The sequence below is a fragment of the Mustela nivalis genome, assembly GCF_964662115.1.
Source record: "Mustela nivalis genome assembly, chromosome: 1".
NCBI lineage: Eukaryota > Metazoa > Chordata > Mammalia > Carnivora > Mustelidae > Mustela > Mustela nivalis.
Genome location: NC_139020.1, coordinates 200434808 through 200451334, shown reverse-complemented (window position 1 = coordinate 200451334; position 16527 = coordinate 200434808). Strand labels below are relative to the sequence as shown.

The 16527-nt window shown below is 51.1% G+C and overlaps 1 protein-coding gene across 5 annotated transcripts in view; it reads left to right on the top strand.

Moving 5' to 3' along the window:
• The window catches only part of LARS2 (leucyl-tRNA synthetase 2, mitochondrial), a 149298-nt gene that overhangs the window by 111249 nt on the left and 21522 nt on the right, over positions 1-16527 (top strand). For all 5 annotated transcript variants that reach the window (XR_014304559.1, XM_082705644.1, XM_082705645.1 and 2 more), the window contains exons 15-17: positions 10965-11065; positions 13005-13187; positions 14285-14454. Coding sequence is in view for 4 of the 5 variants with exons in the window: in XM_082705644.1 (XP_082561770.1) it covers positions 10965-11065; positions 13005-13187; positions 14285-14454 (454 nt within the window). In the remaining variant the exon portion in view is untranslated. The remainder of the gene's footprint in view (positions 1-10964; positions 11066-13004; positions 13188-14284; positions 14455-16527) is intronic.

The following is a 16527-nucleotide window of genomic DNA, read 5'->3' as shown; positions in this document are numbered from 1 at the left end:
TGTGGAAACTTTTTTTACTGCACCAGATAAAAATGACCCGTGATCATGGGAATTGTGTCCTATTGCTGTGACAGGATCGCGGACCTTGTCCATCCTCAGTGAATATTTGTTTAAATAAATTGAGTTTAACTCCGTGATATAAACATATAAAAGTTTATGACTTTCGGGCCGCCTGGCTGGCTCAGTCGATGGAGCGTGTGACTCTTGATCTCAGGGTCGTGAGTTCAGGCCCCACATTAGGCGTAGAGCCTCCTTAAGAAAAGGGGTGGGGGAGAAAGTTCATGTTTTTCAAAGGAAGTGTTCCCCTTGGGATAGAGAGAAAAGACAACCCAGAAAATGTTTTCTTCTAGGTCTAGAAACAAAGACCATAAGTGATTTCTGGCTCCAGGGCACCGTTCTCCAGCTTTGTTCCCAGTTATTTGTAGGAGCAATGAATGAAACGATAAATGACATATTGGCTAGCTATTTTAAAGTAGAAGACAGGCCCTGGCTACTTTTAGGACTCCTGTACAGTGGCTTTAAAACTATTCGAGAAGGAAAAAAGTTTGCAGCATCCTGATGTAATTGTAGAGGACGGTTTGGGGTATGACTTTGTATCTGTTCATACGAATCTCTAATTTGCTAAGCTTCCAAGCGCAGCAGTATTTTGTGTGTATTTTTTAAAATTCTTTACAAGACAATAGGGTTCAGGACGCCCAGGTGACTCAGTCATTTGGGCGTCTGCCTTCAGCTCAGGCCGTGATTCTTGGGTCCTGGTCAGCCTCCCTGCTCGATGGGGAGCCTGCTTCTCCCTCTGCCTGCTGCTCCCTCTGCTTGTGTGCTTTCTCTCTCTCTCTCTCTGACAAATAAATAAATAAAATCTTAAAAAAAAAAAAAAAAAAGACATTAAGAATCTATGCCATGCCCTCTCCCCTGTCCCCAAAAAGGGAGAGATGTATTTTAAGTACTCAAAGTCTGACATTGAAGAAGGTGCCGGAAGTCCTCTTCCTCTGTGTCTCAGCCCGGTTGTCAGGGTCACTCCCATGATCACAGCAGGGCAGGGGCAGCCTCTGGAAGTGGTCTCCTCGGCAGAGCTGTCCTGGGAAGGCAGTCAGCCACAAATGAAATGACAGTCGCCCACGTCGTGCGAGAACTCAGAATTTGCCAGTCTGAATTTCTGAAGGCCTCCCAGTCACTTTTTCAAGCTGGCCTAGGAGGAAAAATGGAGACCTGTCGGCCACATGTGTATTTATTTCTCTTTGTTAGTTGTTTTTTCTGGAACTCGTCTAAATCAGGGTTTTACGTCTGTTTCTCTACTGCTTTTGGTTAACATGGTCGGTCGGGAGGGATCTCAGACTCTTGACACTCCCTTCTGCTGACCTATGAGGCCCCCGAGAGCCCAAGGGGTTACCTGTCCACATGTGAAGTACATGAGTATGGGACAGTGGCCTCGGGCTCCCCGGCGGGAACTACTGCTTTTTTTTTTTTTTAAGATTTTATTTATTTACTTGAGAGATAGCAAGCACACATTTGTGCATGAGCAGGGGGAGGGGCAGAAGGAGAGAGAGAAGCAGACTCCCCACTGAGCAGGGAGCCCCGTGTGGGGCTCGATCCCAGGACCCCGAGATCATGACCTGAGCTGAAGGCAGACGCTTAACCCACTGAGCCACCCAGGCACCCCTTGAACTACTACTTAAGACCGTGGCCAAGAGATTGAGAAATGAAAGCAGAAATGAGTGGCGCTTCTACTCTTTCCTGTTTTCCAAATGAGTCCTGGCCCTCTTTCACACTTGCGCACTTGGATCTGAACTTTGAGCTTTTCTTAGATCTCTTGCAAGAAGCAGGTCTTGGGGGCGGCCGTGCACCCCACCCCACCCCTCCCCCACCCCCCACATCAGGCAGCCCGGTGCTGTTGCTGGAAATACCAGGTTAATGATCAAGCCAGAATTGATGTCGGCAGGAAATTTGCCAAAGAAGGTGTACCAATGACCAAGAATCATGCTCTCCAATACTGCCCTCACCAATAGTCAGAGAAATACTAAACAGCAATGAGGTGTCATTTTCCATCCAACAAAGAAGCTGGGTCAAACAGCATCTCGTACATTGCAGGAAGGCAGTTTGGAACAACCATTAGGAAAAGCAGTTTGACAATACAGAGTGGGAGCCTTAAAAATATTCACACTTTTGGACACGTTAATTGCACTTCTAGAAATCCAAGCCTAAGGAAATAATCAGAATGCAGACTTAGGCACCAAACTGTTCATGTATTATTTCAAGTAGCTAAAAGTCTGGGTACAACCTGAGTGCCCCGAAAGTCTGAGAAAGCGCAGACAAAGTCCAGCCCATCTGTACGAAGGACTCTTGTACAACTCTGTAACGGTTGATTCTACGGAATGTTTAATAACAAGAGGAAACGGATCTGAAGTGCTTAGAACTGGAAAAAAAAAAAAAGCAAGATACAAAATCATAAATGTGGTTGGATTGCCTGTACCTTTAAATACACAGGCATACACATACTCCTAGCCCAAAGCAAGAGAAAAGGCTAGAAGAAATTATGCCACCGTGTTCACACCGGTTTTCTCTGGATGAGGAGCTCATCGATGACTTTATTATTTTTATTTCCTGTGCCCTCCTGATTTTTTCCCAGATTATTTTACAATGATTGTGTAACTTTATAATGGGCGGGGGGGGCGGCGGGGACAGCCCTTGACCATCTGTGTTTGGAAGCAGGGAAATACCTGAAGCCTCCTAGTTTGCTTCTGGGGAAGGGAAGGCAGCCGTCAGCCCCCAGGCTGGGAGCAGCAGGGCCCGCTCTGCGGTGAGGGATAGGTTCATCTCCCCTGAACTACAATCAGGAAGCTTGCTGCTCTTCAGACAGCTCTGGGGAGACACTGCATCCCCTGAGCTGACGTTCTCCCCCCCGTGGTTTGCTAGCCACAGAGAGCAGTGGTGCCCTGCTGACCTTGGAGAGCTCCTGGGGCTCCCTTTCTGCTTCTCCCATCACATCAGAGCTTGGCAGGGGAGGGGGCGAGAAAGAGAAGAGAGACTTTACTTGGTTCTCAGCATATTCATCAGGGCTCCTCCCATGGTGCTGGCTGGCTGCTAATAGAAACGGAGAATTTTACGAATGAGCCATGGCTCAATGCGTAGAAACTGGCTGATGACGTGAGCCTGATGGCCCCCCAGGCACAGGGCGAGGAAGAAGAGGAAGTTCGCAAACTGAGCCTTGAAAAGTCCACATTGGAGATTATTTTCAGAAATCCAGGGCTTTCTGTTCTCTTCTTGCCAGATCTACATGGGAGGCTCCTGACCAGGTCAGGACCATGGGCAGCAGGCTGTCTAGGAGCTCCTGAGTAGGTAAAATGTCATCGGCAGTGACCAGTTAGGGCTCTGATGAATCTGAGCTTCTTTTAGCCATGTTACTTGTATGCAGTAAGGTTTCACAAGGGCGCTTAAAATAGCCTTTCGTTCTATGTTCTGCAGTTCCTTGTTTATCCTCATAGCTGCCGACCCTGCTCACCCCGGCCTGCTCACCCCGGCCTTTCTCCTGCCTTCCCTCCCTCTCTTCTTTTCTTCCGTCTTTGGTGGGACAGCGGTGGCTTTCAGTGACTGGCGGGTGTCGATGGTTGTAATTTCTGACTCAGGGCAGTGTAGGCTATCAAGGAAGCACCGAAGAGGGCCTCACTTCCCATCCTTCTGCCGCCAGGTGAAAGCAAAAACACCTGCCTCTCGGGGTGGTATTAGTGGGCGAGCTGAGCCAGAGCCCGGAGCGCAGGGAAACCAGCAAGGCCCCTCCAGGGGGAGGCCTGGCACAATGCCCCCCATCTGTGATGTTTCCAGGAAGAACGGCTTTGGTGGTGGTTTCAGATTTTTCACTTCCTTCTAGAACCCTCCGCTACTGTGGTTCCTGTGATGAATGCGTCACTCAGTTGCTTTTACAAGCTTGTTCCTGGTGCCATTCGATGAGTGGATGAATGGACACATAGGGATGTTAGGCCCGAGTTTTCACATCTGAGAGACCACCAGGGAGCCAAGGACTGATGCAATCACATGAGGGTTGACATGCTTAAGCTTGGGCCAAAGTATACCCAACGCAGCAGAGTAGGGACTTGGACCCCGAACCAGATTACAGTCAGACTTGTGTGGTGTTGGGTTTTTTTTTTAAAGATTTTTTTTGGGGGGCGCCTGGGTGGCTCAGTGGATTAAGCCGCTGCCTTCGGCTCAGGTCATGATCTCAGGGTCCTGGGATCGGGTCCCGCATCGAGCTCTCTGCTCGGCAGGGAGCTTGCTTCCCTCTCTTTCTGGCTGCCTCTCTGTCTACTTGTGATTTCTCTCTGTCAAATAAATAAATCTTTAAAAAAAAAAAAAAAGATTTTTTTTTTTTAATTTGATAGACGGAGATCACAGAGAAGCAGGCAGAGAGAGAGGAGAAGCAGGCTCCCTGCTGAGCAGAGAGCCCAATGTGGGGCTTGATTCCAGGACCCTGGGATCATGACCTGAGCTGAAGGCAGAGGCTTTAACCCACTGAGCCACCCAAGCGCCCCTACAGTCAGAGTTTTTAAAGGCAGAGTAGGGGTTGACTCGGCAGTGGGTGAGGACAAAGGGGATTATGGATGATGTAAGTCTCCAAGGATTTTTGGAAGCAAGGTCTCCAGGACCTTGAGGGGCTAGCTATTGTTGGGAGAAAGGTTATTTATTACCAATAATAAAAATCTTGTCATGAGATCCTTTAGATGTATATCAGTGGGCCACATACTTGGGAATGATTCTCAACACTATCTTGGAGGTTTAAAGATAAAGTTTCCTGAAGGAATTGTTAAAGTAGACTTACAGGATCCTGGTCGGACCTGTTGGAGTAAGGGGGTCAGTCGGGCTAGGATTGTCCTTAGCAAAACCTCAAGGTGAGGGCAGTTAAGTCCCCAGGGGAGAGCCACTCTGTCTGTTTCAAGAGCTTGTCAGTAGGTAAAGAATTTTAATGATTTTCTTCTGCCTCTGTTTTCCACATCAGCTAAGCCTGCGGTGGGATGGCCTTAATTTTCTCAGCCTCCACATTTCCCCCAGAACAATGTTGACCCTTAAATCTTTAAGGTGGTTGAAGGTGGAAGGTCTCATCTTCTGTAACTTCTTCCTGCTGACTAGGGGCGTAGAGCTGTCCCTACCCCCTCGGGTCAACACTGGTCAGTTGAGGAATGTGTAGGGGAGTTAGGAAAGACAGGCCGCTGAGTCCGGGTCAGACTGCTCAGGTGATCTTCCCAAGTGGAAAGGATCATCTGTGGAAGTTAGGACCACGGAGGAGTTGAAGTCAGGTGAGGAGACATGGGAGAAAATAGCAAAACGTGATTCGTGTTACAAAAAGAAAATGAAGCTCAAATAATGTTTTTTGCTATTTGACAAAAAAAAAAAAAACAAACCCTTTTCCAGTCCAGGGGTTTAAATCAATCATTAAAGGAGAGAGAGACTGTTTAAAGTGCTAACCTGAGTAGGTCAGAACCCAAGAAATATTTTGTGATAATCTGGAACATCAAGATGGCTGCACTTATGTCAGGGCTAGACTCGTACTGTGGGTACAGCTTTGTTTCTCTCGGCCTCCACAGGGAGTATGTGACACTGGTTGTGAATCTTAGCTTGGCCGTGGTGGGATCTCTGCTTCAGCGGGACTGGGACCCTTGATGTCCCCCTGGGGCCGTCCTTCCCCTGCACCTTGCACCTCTGTGTCACACGAGTGCCTCTTCCCTGTGGTGTGGATGGTTATTTCTGGGCGTGTCTCTGGCCACTCATTCATAAGCCTTCTAAGGGCAGAGTGCCCAGCACCCTGTTGCTGCTCACATGCCTGTGGAATGGTTTAAAAAATGTGATTCCTCGTGCCGGGCTAAACTACTTGTGGGTGCATGTGACCGGCTTCATCCTGGAGAAGGCAAACTGGATTCCCAGAGGCCTGGGGACCATTCCCTAGAGCGCTGCAAGAGTGGGGGAGGGGGGAGGGCCACTGGGGAATGAGCGGGACTCGGGCTGGGACGCACCCCTCCCACCACGAAATCCGGTGGTGTGAACCCTCTTGGAGGCCCTCTCCCACGCTCGTGCCCTTGCTCCTTCCTGCAAGCTTCCTGCAAGCTTGCGTGGAGCGAGTCCGAAATCTCAGCGCACCTCTCCTTGCAAGGCCCCAACCAGAAGCCATGACGCCCAGCGCCTGCCCTTCATCCGCTTTTCTTCCTTCATCTCTCGTCCCCCTGCACGTTGTCCCCACCTCTGCTGCTGCAGGCTTGTTTCCTCCCTCGTGGCCACAAAGTTGATTGAGGTCAAACCAGTGAACGAATGTTGGGCATCCGCTACGAACTAGGCCCTGAGAAGTGGCTCACAAGAGGAGGACAGGGAGGCGACTCACCTGAACGCACAGCACGGTTTACAGTTGAGTATCTGTCGAGTGCAGGTGCCGGTACCACACAGGACACACCAGCAAGGAACAGTTCTGGGGGCGGCCTCCGGTGTGCACAGGCCCCCGGGATTCCTCGCCGGGAAAGGGTTAGAAGTGGTTTTGAACCAGGCAGAACTCGTTGATGGCGTCAGCAGCCAGGCTGGTGATGCCCAGGGTGGGGAGGTAGGGCCTGCGGGAGGCTGGTCACACACGGGTCTTTAGTGGAGGTGTTTATGTTGCAAAAATTCAAGGGGTGCCTGGGTGGCTCAGTGCGTTAAGTGTCTGCCTTCAGCTCAGGTCATGATCCCAGGGTTCTGGGATCGAGTCCCACATCAGGTTCTCCACTCAGCAGAAAGGCTGCTTCTCCCTCTGCTGCTCCCCTTGATTGTGCTCTCTTTCTTAAATAAATAAACAAAAATCTCTATTTAAAAAGAGAAAATTCATCAAGTCTTACCTGTAGGATTTGTAGACTTTTCATTACATGTGATGCACTTCATTTCACAGTTTACTTAGAAAAAGTGGGGTGGGGGGGGTGGAGGGGTAGTGCTTGGAGAAGAATTGTAAGCTTTCAGGCCCCAGGACAGCAGCCACAGGCTTCCAGAAGGACTGGAGTTAGAGGCAGATGCCAGCAGGTGCAATGCTGCCTATTCCCAGGAGGTGGCAGCATCGAGTCACGAGAAACAGCAGGACCCAGACCAGGATTCCCGGTTTCTTCCCCTCTGCCCCATCTGGGGGTTGAAAGCTAACGGATTTTCATCAGATGACTCATCTTTATCCTTGGGATCCAGCTTATCTTCTTCTTCCTTCCATCCCGGTTTTTTATTTCTCCTAAGAGTGGCCCAAGCCTCGTATTTAGAGTGAGAGAGGAAAGGAAAAATCTCATAAACTCTCAAGTTCATCCCACTGACATTGGGCACAGCAGGGAGAAGGTGGTGGTCTGGCTTTTAGTATTTTTTTTTTCCTGTCGGGCCGCAGCCCATAGAACTATTTGAGGAAGACTGAGTGCACACGCAGGTTACCCTATTGAACCCACTGATGCTTAGGAAAGGCGCCGCTGGGTTTGGGGGACAGCCCTTCCTTGTAGAATACTGGCTTAGTCTGCTTGGTGCTTTTGAACACATTCGTGTCCAGTCTCGTCCTTTGTCTGTCCAGTAAAAAGTAGCCATATGATTTTCCTATTTAGTTTTTCAAACCGTGGCTGTGTACGTACTCTAGTGTATGTACTGGGTTAAAATCCAAGCGCCACCTTACATTGGTTGGAAGGGAAAAATAGCTTCAAGAGGCCACCAACAGCAGCTAGCCAGCGTCCTGCCCCCTCTGTCCCACCCACGCATATGTGTCTGTTTGTGCGTATTTATGCATTCATCCATCCATCCGTGTTTTGGACATTTTGTTGAGCCTGTCTTCCATCTGTCGTGCAAAGCGCCAAGTGCTGGGGACAGAGGGAAGGATAAGAGAATAGCCCTTGCCGTGATGGGCGCAGCGCAGGGCACGGGCGGGTCTTCCTGTTGTAATCCCGACACAGCCTGGTCACACCCATCATGACTATGTGTGCCAGACACTGCAGGACACAAGGGGACACAAGGGGAGGTGTGGGGGTGTGTGTTGGGGACAGAGGTGGCCACCCAAAGAAGGGAATGGCTGTTACAGTGGTGAAGGGGGAGTCCAGGTTTCCTGGGGAGCATGGCACGTGCTGGGAACAACCAAGAGTGCCCATGACCTCGGCGAGGCACAAGTGTGTTTAAGTGGCAGACAAGACCAGCGGGGGCTGACGGTGGAGAAAATCACATGCAGGTCTGTGCAGCTACAGTTCTCTGAGCTTCTTTTGGAAGATGAGGACCTGGGTCCTCGGGCATCAAAACCCCAGCCTGCTGCGGATAAACCTATGTGGCCTGAGGACATGTGTTCCTCATGGAGGGGGTGCAGGTGTTCCTGAATGGGGCGGGGTGGGGGGGCCATGGACACTGCGGTTCCCCGTTCAAGGCGTCGCCGTATTCAAATGCAGCATAAGGTCCAAGCACACTCGGCTGTCAGAACGTTTCATGGTTTTCTATGTCAAAGACTCACATTTTCTAGGAACCTTGCAGGCACATGAACTGTGGTGCCAAAGGATGCCCGTCTGCCAAACGTGGCTTTGCTGGTGGAATGTCACTGGGGGAGGTGGGAGGAAGGCCGTTCTACGACACAAAAGAGTTTATTCTCAGGATGGATTTTCGAGCCTGAACAAGGACTTATGTACACATGCACATGTAGAATTTCTTCCAAATTAACACAGTAGCATGACAGGTGGCCCCTGTGACGTTGAAGATTAACATTGAATAATTTCTTTTAAAAGATTTTATTTACTGGGGCACCTGGGTGGCTCAGTGGGTTAAGCCGCTGCCTTCGGCTCAGGTCATGATCTCAGGGTCCTGGGATCGAGTCCCGCACAGGCCTCTCTGCTCAGCAGGGAGCCTGCTTCCTCCTCTCTCTCTCTCTGCCTGCCTCTCCGTCTACTTGTGATCTCTGTCTGTCAAATAAATAAAAATCTTAAAAAAAAAAAAAGATTTTATTTATTTATTTGACAGTCAGAAATCACAAGTAGTCAGAGAAGCAGGCAGAGAGAGAGGAAGGGAAGCAGGCTCGCCGCTGAGCAGAGAGCCTGATGCGGGGCTCGATCCCAGGACCCTGGGATCATGACCTGAGCCGAAGCAGAGGCCCCAACCCACTGAGCCACCCAGGTGCCCTAACATTGAATAATTTGAAATGTGTTACATTTCTCCTTGAATGTAACCTATATTTGGTGTTTTCCACCTTGGGAAATATGTCACCATCAGCCACCAAACACACACACACGCACTTGTAAGATTTTAAAATACACAGGCTAGGAGTCCCTTCTTTCTAGCCGACCCTCCTCCCTTTCCCAGTCACTCTCTTTGCTCCACGCCACCCCCTGAATCCACCAGAAAGTTTCCCCTAAACTGCATCTGTCCCACATGGCCATTTGATGAGGGCCACACGGGTACAAATCGGGGGCCTGTCCACCGGCCCAACTCGGCCTCACGGTTCATTTACCCCAGACGGCCTCAAGTGAGAAACGAGGGTCCTGTCAGATTCACCAAGCCAGCGCCTTGCGGAAGTGAACTTGAAGCCCCTCGTGCTGCTGGTGATGCTCGTGGAGAATGCGGCTCCCATCGCACATCCCTGCCTGCTGTCCTTACAAGAAACGCACACACGTGCAATCAGTACGTATCTCCCCAAGTCATTCCTGGAGTTTGGAATAGCACTGGCTCACGTGCTTTCCAGCTGAATCAGGTGGATTCTTTGGAATGTACGGTTTCAGCTGGAAAGCACGTGAACCAGCGCTATTCCAAACTCCAGGAATCAGAAATAAAGTCCTTTCAGCATAGAGGTCAACCTCCCCCTGCCCCCTTTAGAGGAGACGTTTATATTTCACTATTCTTCCAGTAAAAGTGACTAAGACCGGGCACTGTGACCAAATTATAATCCGTCCCTACCGCAGGCCAACTCGAGAGCGATTTGAAGTAGAGCTGGGTCTGTATGGACCTCCGTGGGGAAGTCCTTCCGGTGGTTGAATGAAAGACCACAAAGTAGTAGGTTCGTTATAATCTATTTAAGTCCAAGAAAATTATGCAAAACCATTTAAACATATACACATCTGTATGGAAAAGGCATTCAAAGAAGTCTCCAGACTTTTCCAGGTGTATTTACTGTACAATTAAGAACAACTCTCTCCTCGGGGTGGGGATGGGCCTAAAAAGAGGAGGGTCATGAATTTGAGCAGAAAAGGTCTATGTGCAGTTAATTTATATAACTTACACCTTTTCTTTCTTTAAAGATTTTAATTTATTTGTTTGACAGAGATCACAAGTAGGCAGAGAGGCAGGCAGAGAGAGGAGGGAGCAGGCTCCCAGCTGAGCAGAGAGCCCGATGCTAGACTCGATCCCAGGACCCTGAGCCCATGACCTGAGTTGAAGGCAGAGGCTTAACCCACTGAGCCACCCGGTCATGTGAGCAGACACTGTCGACAAGGTGGAGGGAACAGTAGCCTGCTTGCCCAGAACCCTGACTTCAACCTCCCTGCACCCTCTCGAGCCCTTCCTGGCACGAGACTCGGCACGGAGCTGACATATGTAGGGTTCTTTAAAATTTACAGGTATTTTCAGGAGTTCATTTACTTGAACCTTCCCGACAGCCGTTGGACAGATTTTTATTGCCTTTACTTGGCAGATACCAAACAGATGCTAAGAACAGGTAAGGGACTTGCCTTGGCTCCTAAAATTCCCTGAGTAGGAAACAGATTCAAATCCAGACCTTCCGAACCTGAAGCCTCCTGCTCTCGCCACTTCGCCAAGCGGAAAGCGGTGGAAACCCGCTGGTTTGACTTCATGTTCTTACTGCTTCTTAATAAGGAGCCATTGTCCCAGTTGGGTTTCCAGGTGACGGTGGCCAGCCCCCCTGCTTTCACAAAGGGCAGCTCTCTCTGTCCATCAGCCGAGAAGGTTTGTACTGCTGTCTTCTGGATGCTTCAAATCCCCACCCATCAATTACGTTTCCCGTTATCTTTTCTCAGAGAGCCTTTCCATAAGCTGCTGGCCCAAGGCCTTATCAAGGGGCAGACATTCCGCCTGCCATCGGGACAGTATCTACAGAGAGAAGTAGTAGATCTCACAGGTAAGAAGGGCCCATTGGGTCCCATGCAGGTGCCCATCCCTTGGCCCTAGCCCCATCCAGCGTCTGTTCACTTTTGGCCAGGTTTTCGTTTGTGTGTAACCCAGAGTCAGCCCGGGCATTCCCTCATGTCCAAGCTCATGTTTGACAGTGTGTCTCAGGAACAGAGCCCACAGACACGACAGACACTCTTCTAAGTCTGGGGTACTCCCAGCACTTCTCCCTAGGTGCTCTTGAGGCATAAATCAGAACTCGGAGCCACCCCAATACTGAACCCCTGTGACACCCCAGGGCAGCCCCTTCTGGCACTCTCCTGACTTCCTCTGCCCCTTTCCTCAGGGGTAGTACCTCCCACCGGATCCTGAAGCGGCACCGTGATGGTGTCGTGTACGCTCAGCACACTGAGGAAATCAGTAGAAAATGGGAGTGGGCGTATTTAGGGGCACCTATAAGAAACCCCCAGAACTCTGGTCATTTAGTTTAGAAAATGCAGTGCCTAAGGGAGGGCATCTTGTGAACCCAACAACCCCTTAATGGTAGGCAGCCTCCCAAGCCAAACACTAGAGAAAAGATTTAGATGGAATCCATCAGTGGAATTACCTACTTAGTGCAGTAATATATCAGGGTTTGGAATGGTCCAAAGGAGAAAAAAAAGCTGGAAAAGCAGAAATTGGCCGTGTTTCAGCAACACGGACCAGAGGGGAAAGCAGCCAAATCCAAAGGCTTATGCATTTCAGTTGTTAGCAAAGTGCTCTGTGTGAGCACGGGATTGCCGTGTACAGCTGGGCAGCGTGTGGACTGCACAAAGGTACCCAGCCAAGGGGGTGAGCATGGCCTGACCTCCAGCCATTTGCTAGACCATACACCTCAGTGCCAAGAGAAGGCACCTTTCTCTAACTTCTCAACCACTCTGCCCAGATAGTTGGCTTTTTCCTAATTTGCACAACAGTGTTGGAAAGAGTAGCTACAGCCCAGAGAAGGTGTGCAGGGTAAACGGAGCAGTGGTTCCCTGAGCCACAGCCTGGATAAAACAACTTCAGTCTCCCTTTGCTCCAATGTCATGGAGCCAGACAGTGTTGTGAACGTCTTTTCCCTTCCCGCGCAGACTTGCCCCTGGGAGAGAATACTTGGGTCAGCAAGGGCAGGTTCCATCTCCTCGTGGGTGTGCTTCTGCTGAAGCATGGAATTAGCTCTTAGGTATACACATCAGTCCCTTGGGAGCTTGGCTGCCGTTGGAGTCTGGGACTGTGTGGCTGGAAGGAATAGAAATGCACCCAAAGGCAGGTAGAGCACAGGATTTGGGATCCCACCCCAAGCCAGCTGCCAGCGCTCCGGCCGGCTCACAGCACACCCACAGCCACCCAGTGACACACAGATGCCAGTCCTAGGACTTTCTCCTCCCTCCTTAGATAGCCTCAGGTCCCTCTTCCTCCCCTCTGTTCTTCTGCCCGGATCTCCATCCCCCACCAGGCTGGGCTTCTGCTCTCCCCCAACTTCAGGTTACAAGGTGGCCTCAGGGAGCCACGATGCCATGTCTGGCCCCATCTCCTTATGACTTTACTGTAGTTCCGGTGCCTGGCAACACTGAAACAAGAGTTTCTGTTTCTTAGTTCCAGGTCCCAAGAAAGACCTTGGCTTTGCCAGATGTCCGTTCTTGTCCCGGCCACTGGGCCTTGGCCACAAGGTCCCCACATCCCAGCCTAACCATGGAAGACCTTCTCCGCCAGCACCCTTGGGACCGGTGGGTTGGGGGTGGGGAGGAGCCACATCCAAAGAACAGGCCGTGCGTGGTGGGCTGGTCCCCCAAGGGCACACCGCATTCCATGGGGCCTGGTCACACGAGACCATGTCGTGGAGACCAGAGTGACCCCTCAGGGGGCTTTGCTGCTCTGAGACCCGGAGAGCCACACCTTCTGTCCCTGTGCATTATTTTGGAGCACAGGTGCGGTTCCTGTTCACGCAGAAACGAGGGAGATGCTGGAGGTGACGTGGGAGAAGATGAGCAAGTCCAGACACAATGGGGTGGACCCCGAGGAGGTCGTGGAGCAGTACGGCCTCGACACCATCCGGCTCTACGTCCTCTTCGCCGCCCCTCCTGAGAAGGACATCCTGTGGGACGTGAAGAGTAAGACCCTTCCCCTCCACCGCCGCCTCCTCCTTTGTGCTCTGCCTCCGGCGCCGGAGGAGTTTGGGGAAGGAACTATCGGGGTTGAAGACCCTAGTCTAGGGTCTAGGAATCCGTTCCAGGAAGCGGGTAGCATGGTGTTTCCCACGTCCTGTGCCCTTCGTCGCCCGGGGTTCCCAGATGGAGGGAGCCTCCCTGGGTGGGGAAGCTGGTGGCCATTGTGGGCTTCCAGTCCTCGCCCCAGGCCTGTGGACGCAGCATCCGGGGGACTCCAGGAAGCCGCCTTTGGCAAGTCTGTGGTGTGCTGCTGGGTCTACAGGGACCCTCCTGAGGACATTCCCCGGGAGCCAGACTGGCTTCCATGCCACCCCGCGCCCCTCTGTGGCCGACAGAGGCCAGTGCCCTCTTGATCCATCCTGAAATGTTCTAGAGCAGGGTCGTTGCCCAGGACCTGCTCCTGATGGTACCCGGGACCCCCTCCCTCGCCCACAGTCAGCCCCCAGAACCCCATCATAGGAGGGCTGTCCCTGCAGAGCTGGTTAGTCCTGAAAAGGCGGGAGGCAAAATCCCCTGGCGTCCTAGCATACACGGTCCAGCGGTCACTCGGTCTTCCTTCTTGCGGGCTACCTCACGGGTGGCTGTGTGCAGGAGCAGCCAGATGCCCTTGCCTGTGACAAGTGTGTCACAGAGGCTGGTCCCAGAACCGGCTGTGTTGGAATCACTGGAAGTGGATCAAGGGCACACGTTCGGGCCTAGGCGTCTCTGGGGACACCTTGGCAGCAGCTGGCTGTCTTACTCAAGACAGCTGTGGGCACTTGAGGCCCATCCTGGCCCAGGCTTCTGAGGTCACCTCGTGGGCCGGGGTGGTGGGCGGCCGGCACTCCGAGTAACCGTGTGACCCAGGGCTCTGGGGTGTGATGGGGTCCATGCTGCTCTGAGCTCCCGGACGCTGGAAGCCAGGGCGGCCCTCGTAGCTCCCGTCGGGACACAAGGAAGCGTGTCTTCAACACACACGTGCCTCTCTGGGCTTGGGGAGAACCAGATCAGTCACTCACGGGTCTTTCTTTCTCTGTCTCGTTTCCTGACATGAAACTCAGCCGACGCCCTCCCCGGGGTGCTGAGGTGGCAACAGCGTCTGTGGGCCTTGGTGACCCGCTTCATCGAGGCCAGGGCTCCTGGAACGGCTCCCCAGCCCCAGCTGCTGAGTGACAAGGAGAGAGCCGAGAGCAGGAGGCTCTGGGAGTACAAGAACTCGGTCATCTCTGAGGTCAGGAGCTTTCTGGGGCTGCTGGTTAGTTCTGTGACTGAGCTCGCTTGGTCCGAGTGGACGGGCCTGCCTCCTTCCTCATGCCGGCGGCCCCCCTGGTCTGGAAGGCTTGCTCTCACCGTGTTGAGTCGCTCACCAAGCTGAAGCAGCAGTCCATGTGCTGTCACGGAGAGACATGCTCTCAGGAAAGGGCTTCCTCTGACGGTGTCCACCACGTGTGCACCCCAGATCCCAGGAGGCCGCCCCCTTCCCACAGTGCTACACTTAACACACAGGGGCAGAGAACCAAATACAAGACCCCCTACAATTGAGGTGAACAGAAACAGAAGTGTAGGGTTGAAGGGGGCATAAAGAGACCACTCTGGGGTGCCTGGGTGGCTCAGTGGGTTAAGCCTCTGCCTTCAGCTCAGGTCATGATCTCAGGGTCCTGGGATCGAGTCCCGCATTGGGCTCTCTGCTCAGCAGGGAGCCTGCTTCCCTTCCTCTCTCTCTACCTGCCTCTCCGTCTACTTGTGATTTCTCTCTTTCAAATAAATAAATAAAATCTTAAAATATATATATATGCATATATATATATTTAAAAAAAAAAAAAAAAAAAGAGACCACTCTGTCCAGATGGGGATAGAGATGAGGCCCAGAGCCTGGAGAGTTCCCGGATGCCCGGCGTGGTGAGGACTTCCCCACCCAGTGACGTTGTTACACAGCATCTGTGTGAGTCACGGTGGGTTAACTTTTGCCAGTAGATGATGTGTTTGTGTTACCTTCACAGACAATATTTTACTATCTAAATTGTTTTCTTTTTTTATTTTTATTTTATTTATTTTTTTAAGATTTTATTTATTTATTTGACAGACAGAGATCACAAGTAGGCAGAGAGGCAGGCAGAGAGAGAGGAGGAAGCAGGCTCCCCACTAAGCAGAGAGCCCGATGAGGGGCTCGATCCCAGGACCCTGAGATCATGACCCAAGCAGAAGGCAGAGGCTTTAACCCACTGAGCCACCCAGGTGCCCCTCTTTTTTTATTTTTTAAAGATTTTAATTTGGGGGCACCTGGGTGGCTCAGTGGGTTAAAGCCTCTGCCTTCAGCTCAGGTCATGATCCCAGGGTCCTGGGATCGAGCCCCACATCAGGATCTCTGCTCTGCAGAGAGCCTGTTTTCCTTCTCTCTCTCTCTCTCTCTCTCTCTCTCTCTCTCTCTCTCTCTGCCTGCCTCTCCACCTACTTGTGATCTCTGTCTGTCAAATAAATAAATAAAATCTTAAAATTAAAAAAAAAGATTTCAATTTTGAGTAATCTCCATACCCAATGTGGGGTTCAAACTCATGCCCCAAGAGGCATGAGCCAGCCAGGTGCCCCTGATTCATTGTAAAAGAGTCTTCGTTGATAACAGATCCCTATAAATTCCTCTAGAAGTCTGATACCATTCCATGACATTTGCTTTTTTCAGCACTTTGTGAAAAAAAGAGTCACATGTCTTTGAAAGAAGACATGGAGGGGATCCAAAGCTATGTTTTACTGGATACTAGACACCCCAAATATTCCTTGGGCCAAATTTTTAATTCTATTTTTACTTTTTTAGAATTGCTGGTTTGAACTCATAAAGTCAGCCAAGGTCACTTTTCTGGACTTGTAACTGATGACACTGCAGGAACAGGGTTTCATGAGACCCCGAGTCCAGCCTGGTCTCATTCAGTGACACTTGCTCAGGGAATATTCCCGACCCCTCTGCTCTAGTGTAAAGACACAGAATGCATGCAGTTGAGCTTTGTGATGTGAGTGATGCCCGAGTGATTGTATCCGTGCCACATTCTTCCTCTCTGGATTTGGTACATTCTTCTCTTCTGTCAGGTCATAGACGAGGGGTATTTCGACAAGTCGGAAACTCTTGGCCTCTGTAGATGTCTTGTTTTTCTGTATTCTTGGCCGTGGTCGAAATCGAGGAGCACATAAACAGGAAGGAGCTGACAAGTCCTATCAGTGTTCTTACTTTGATTCCCTATCAAGGAACATGCAAAACTCACCTTATCCCGTATACAAATAACCTCTGTTGTGAATGAAAGTCACGGAGCCAGAG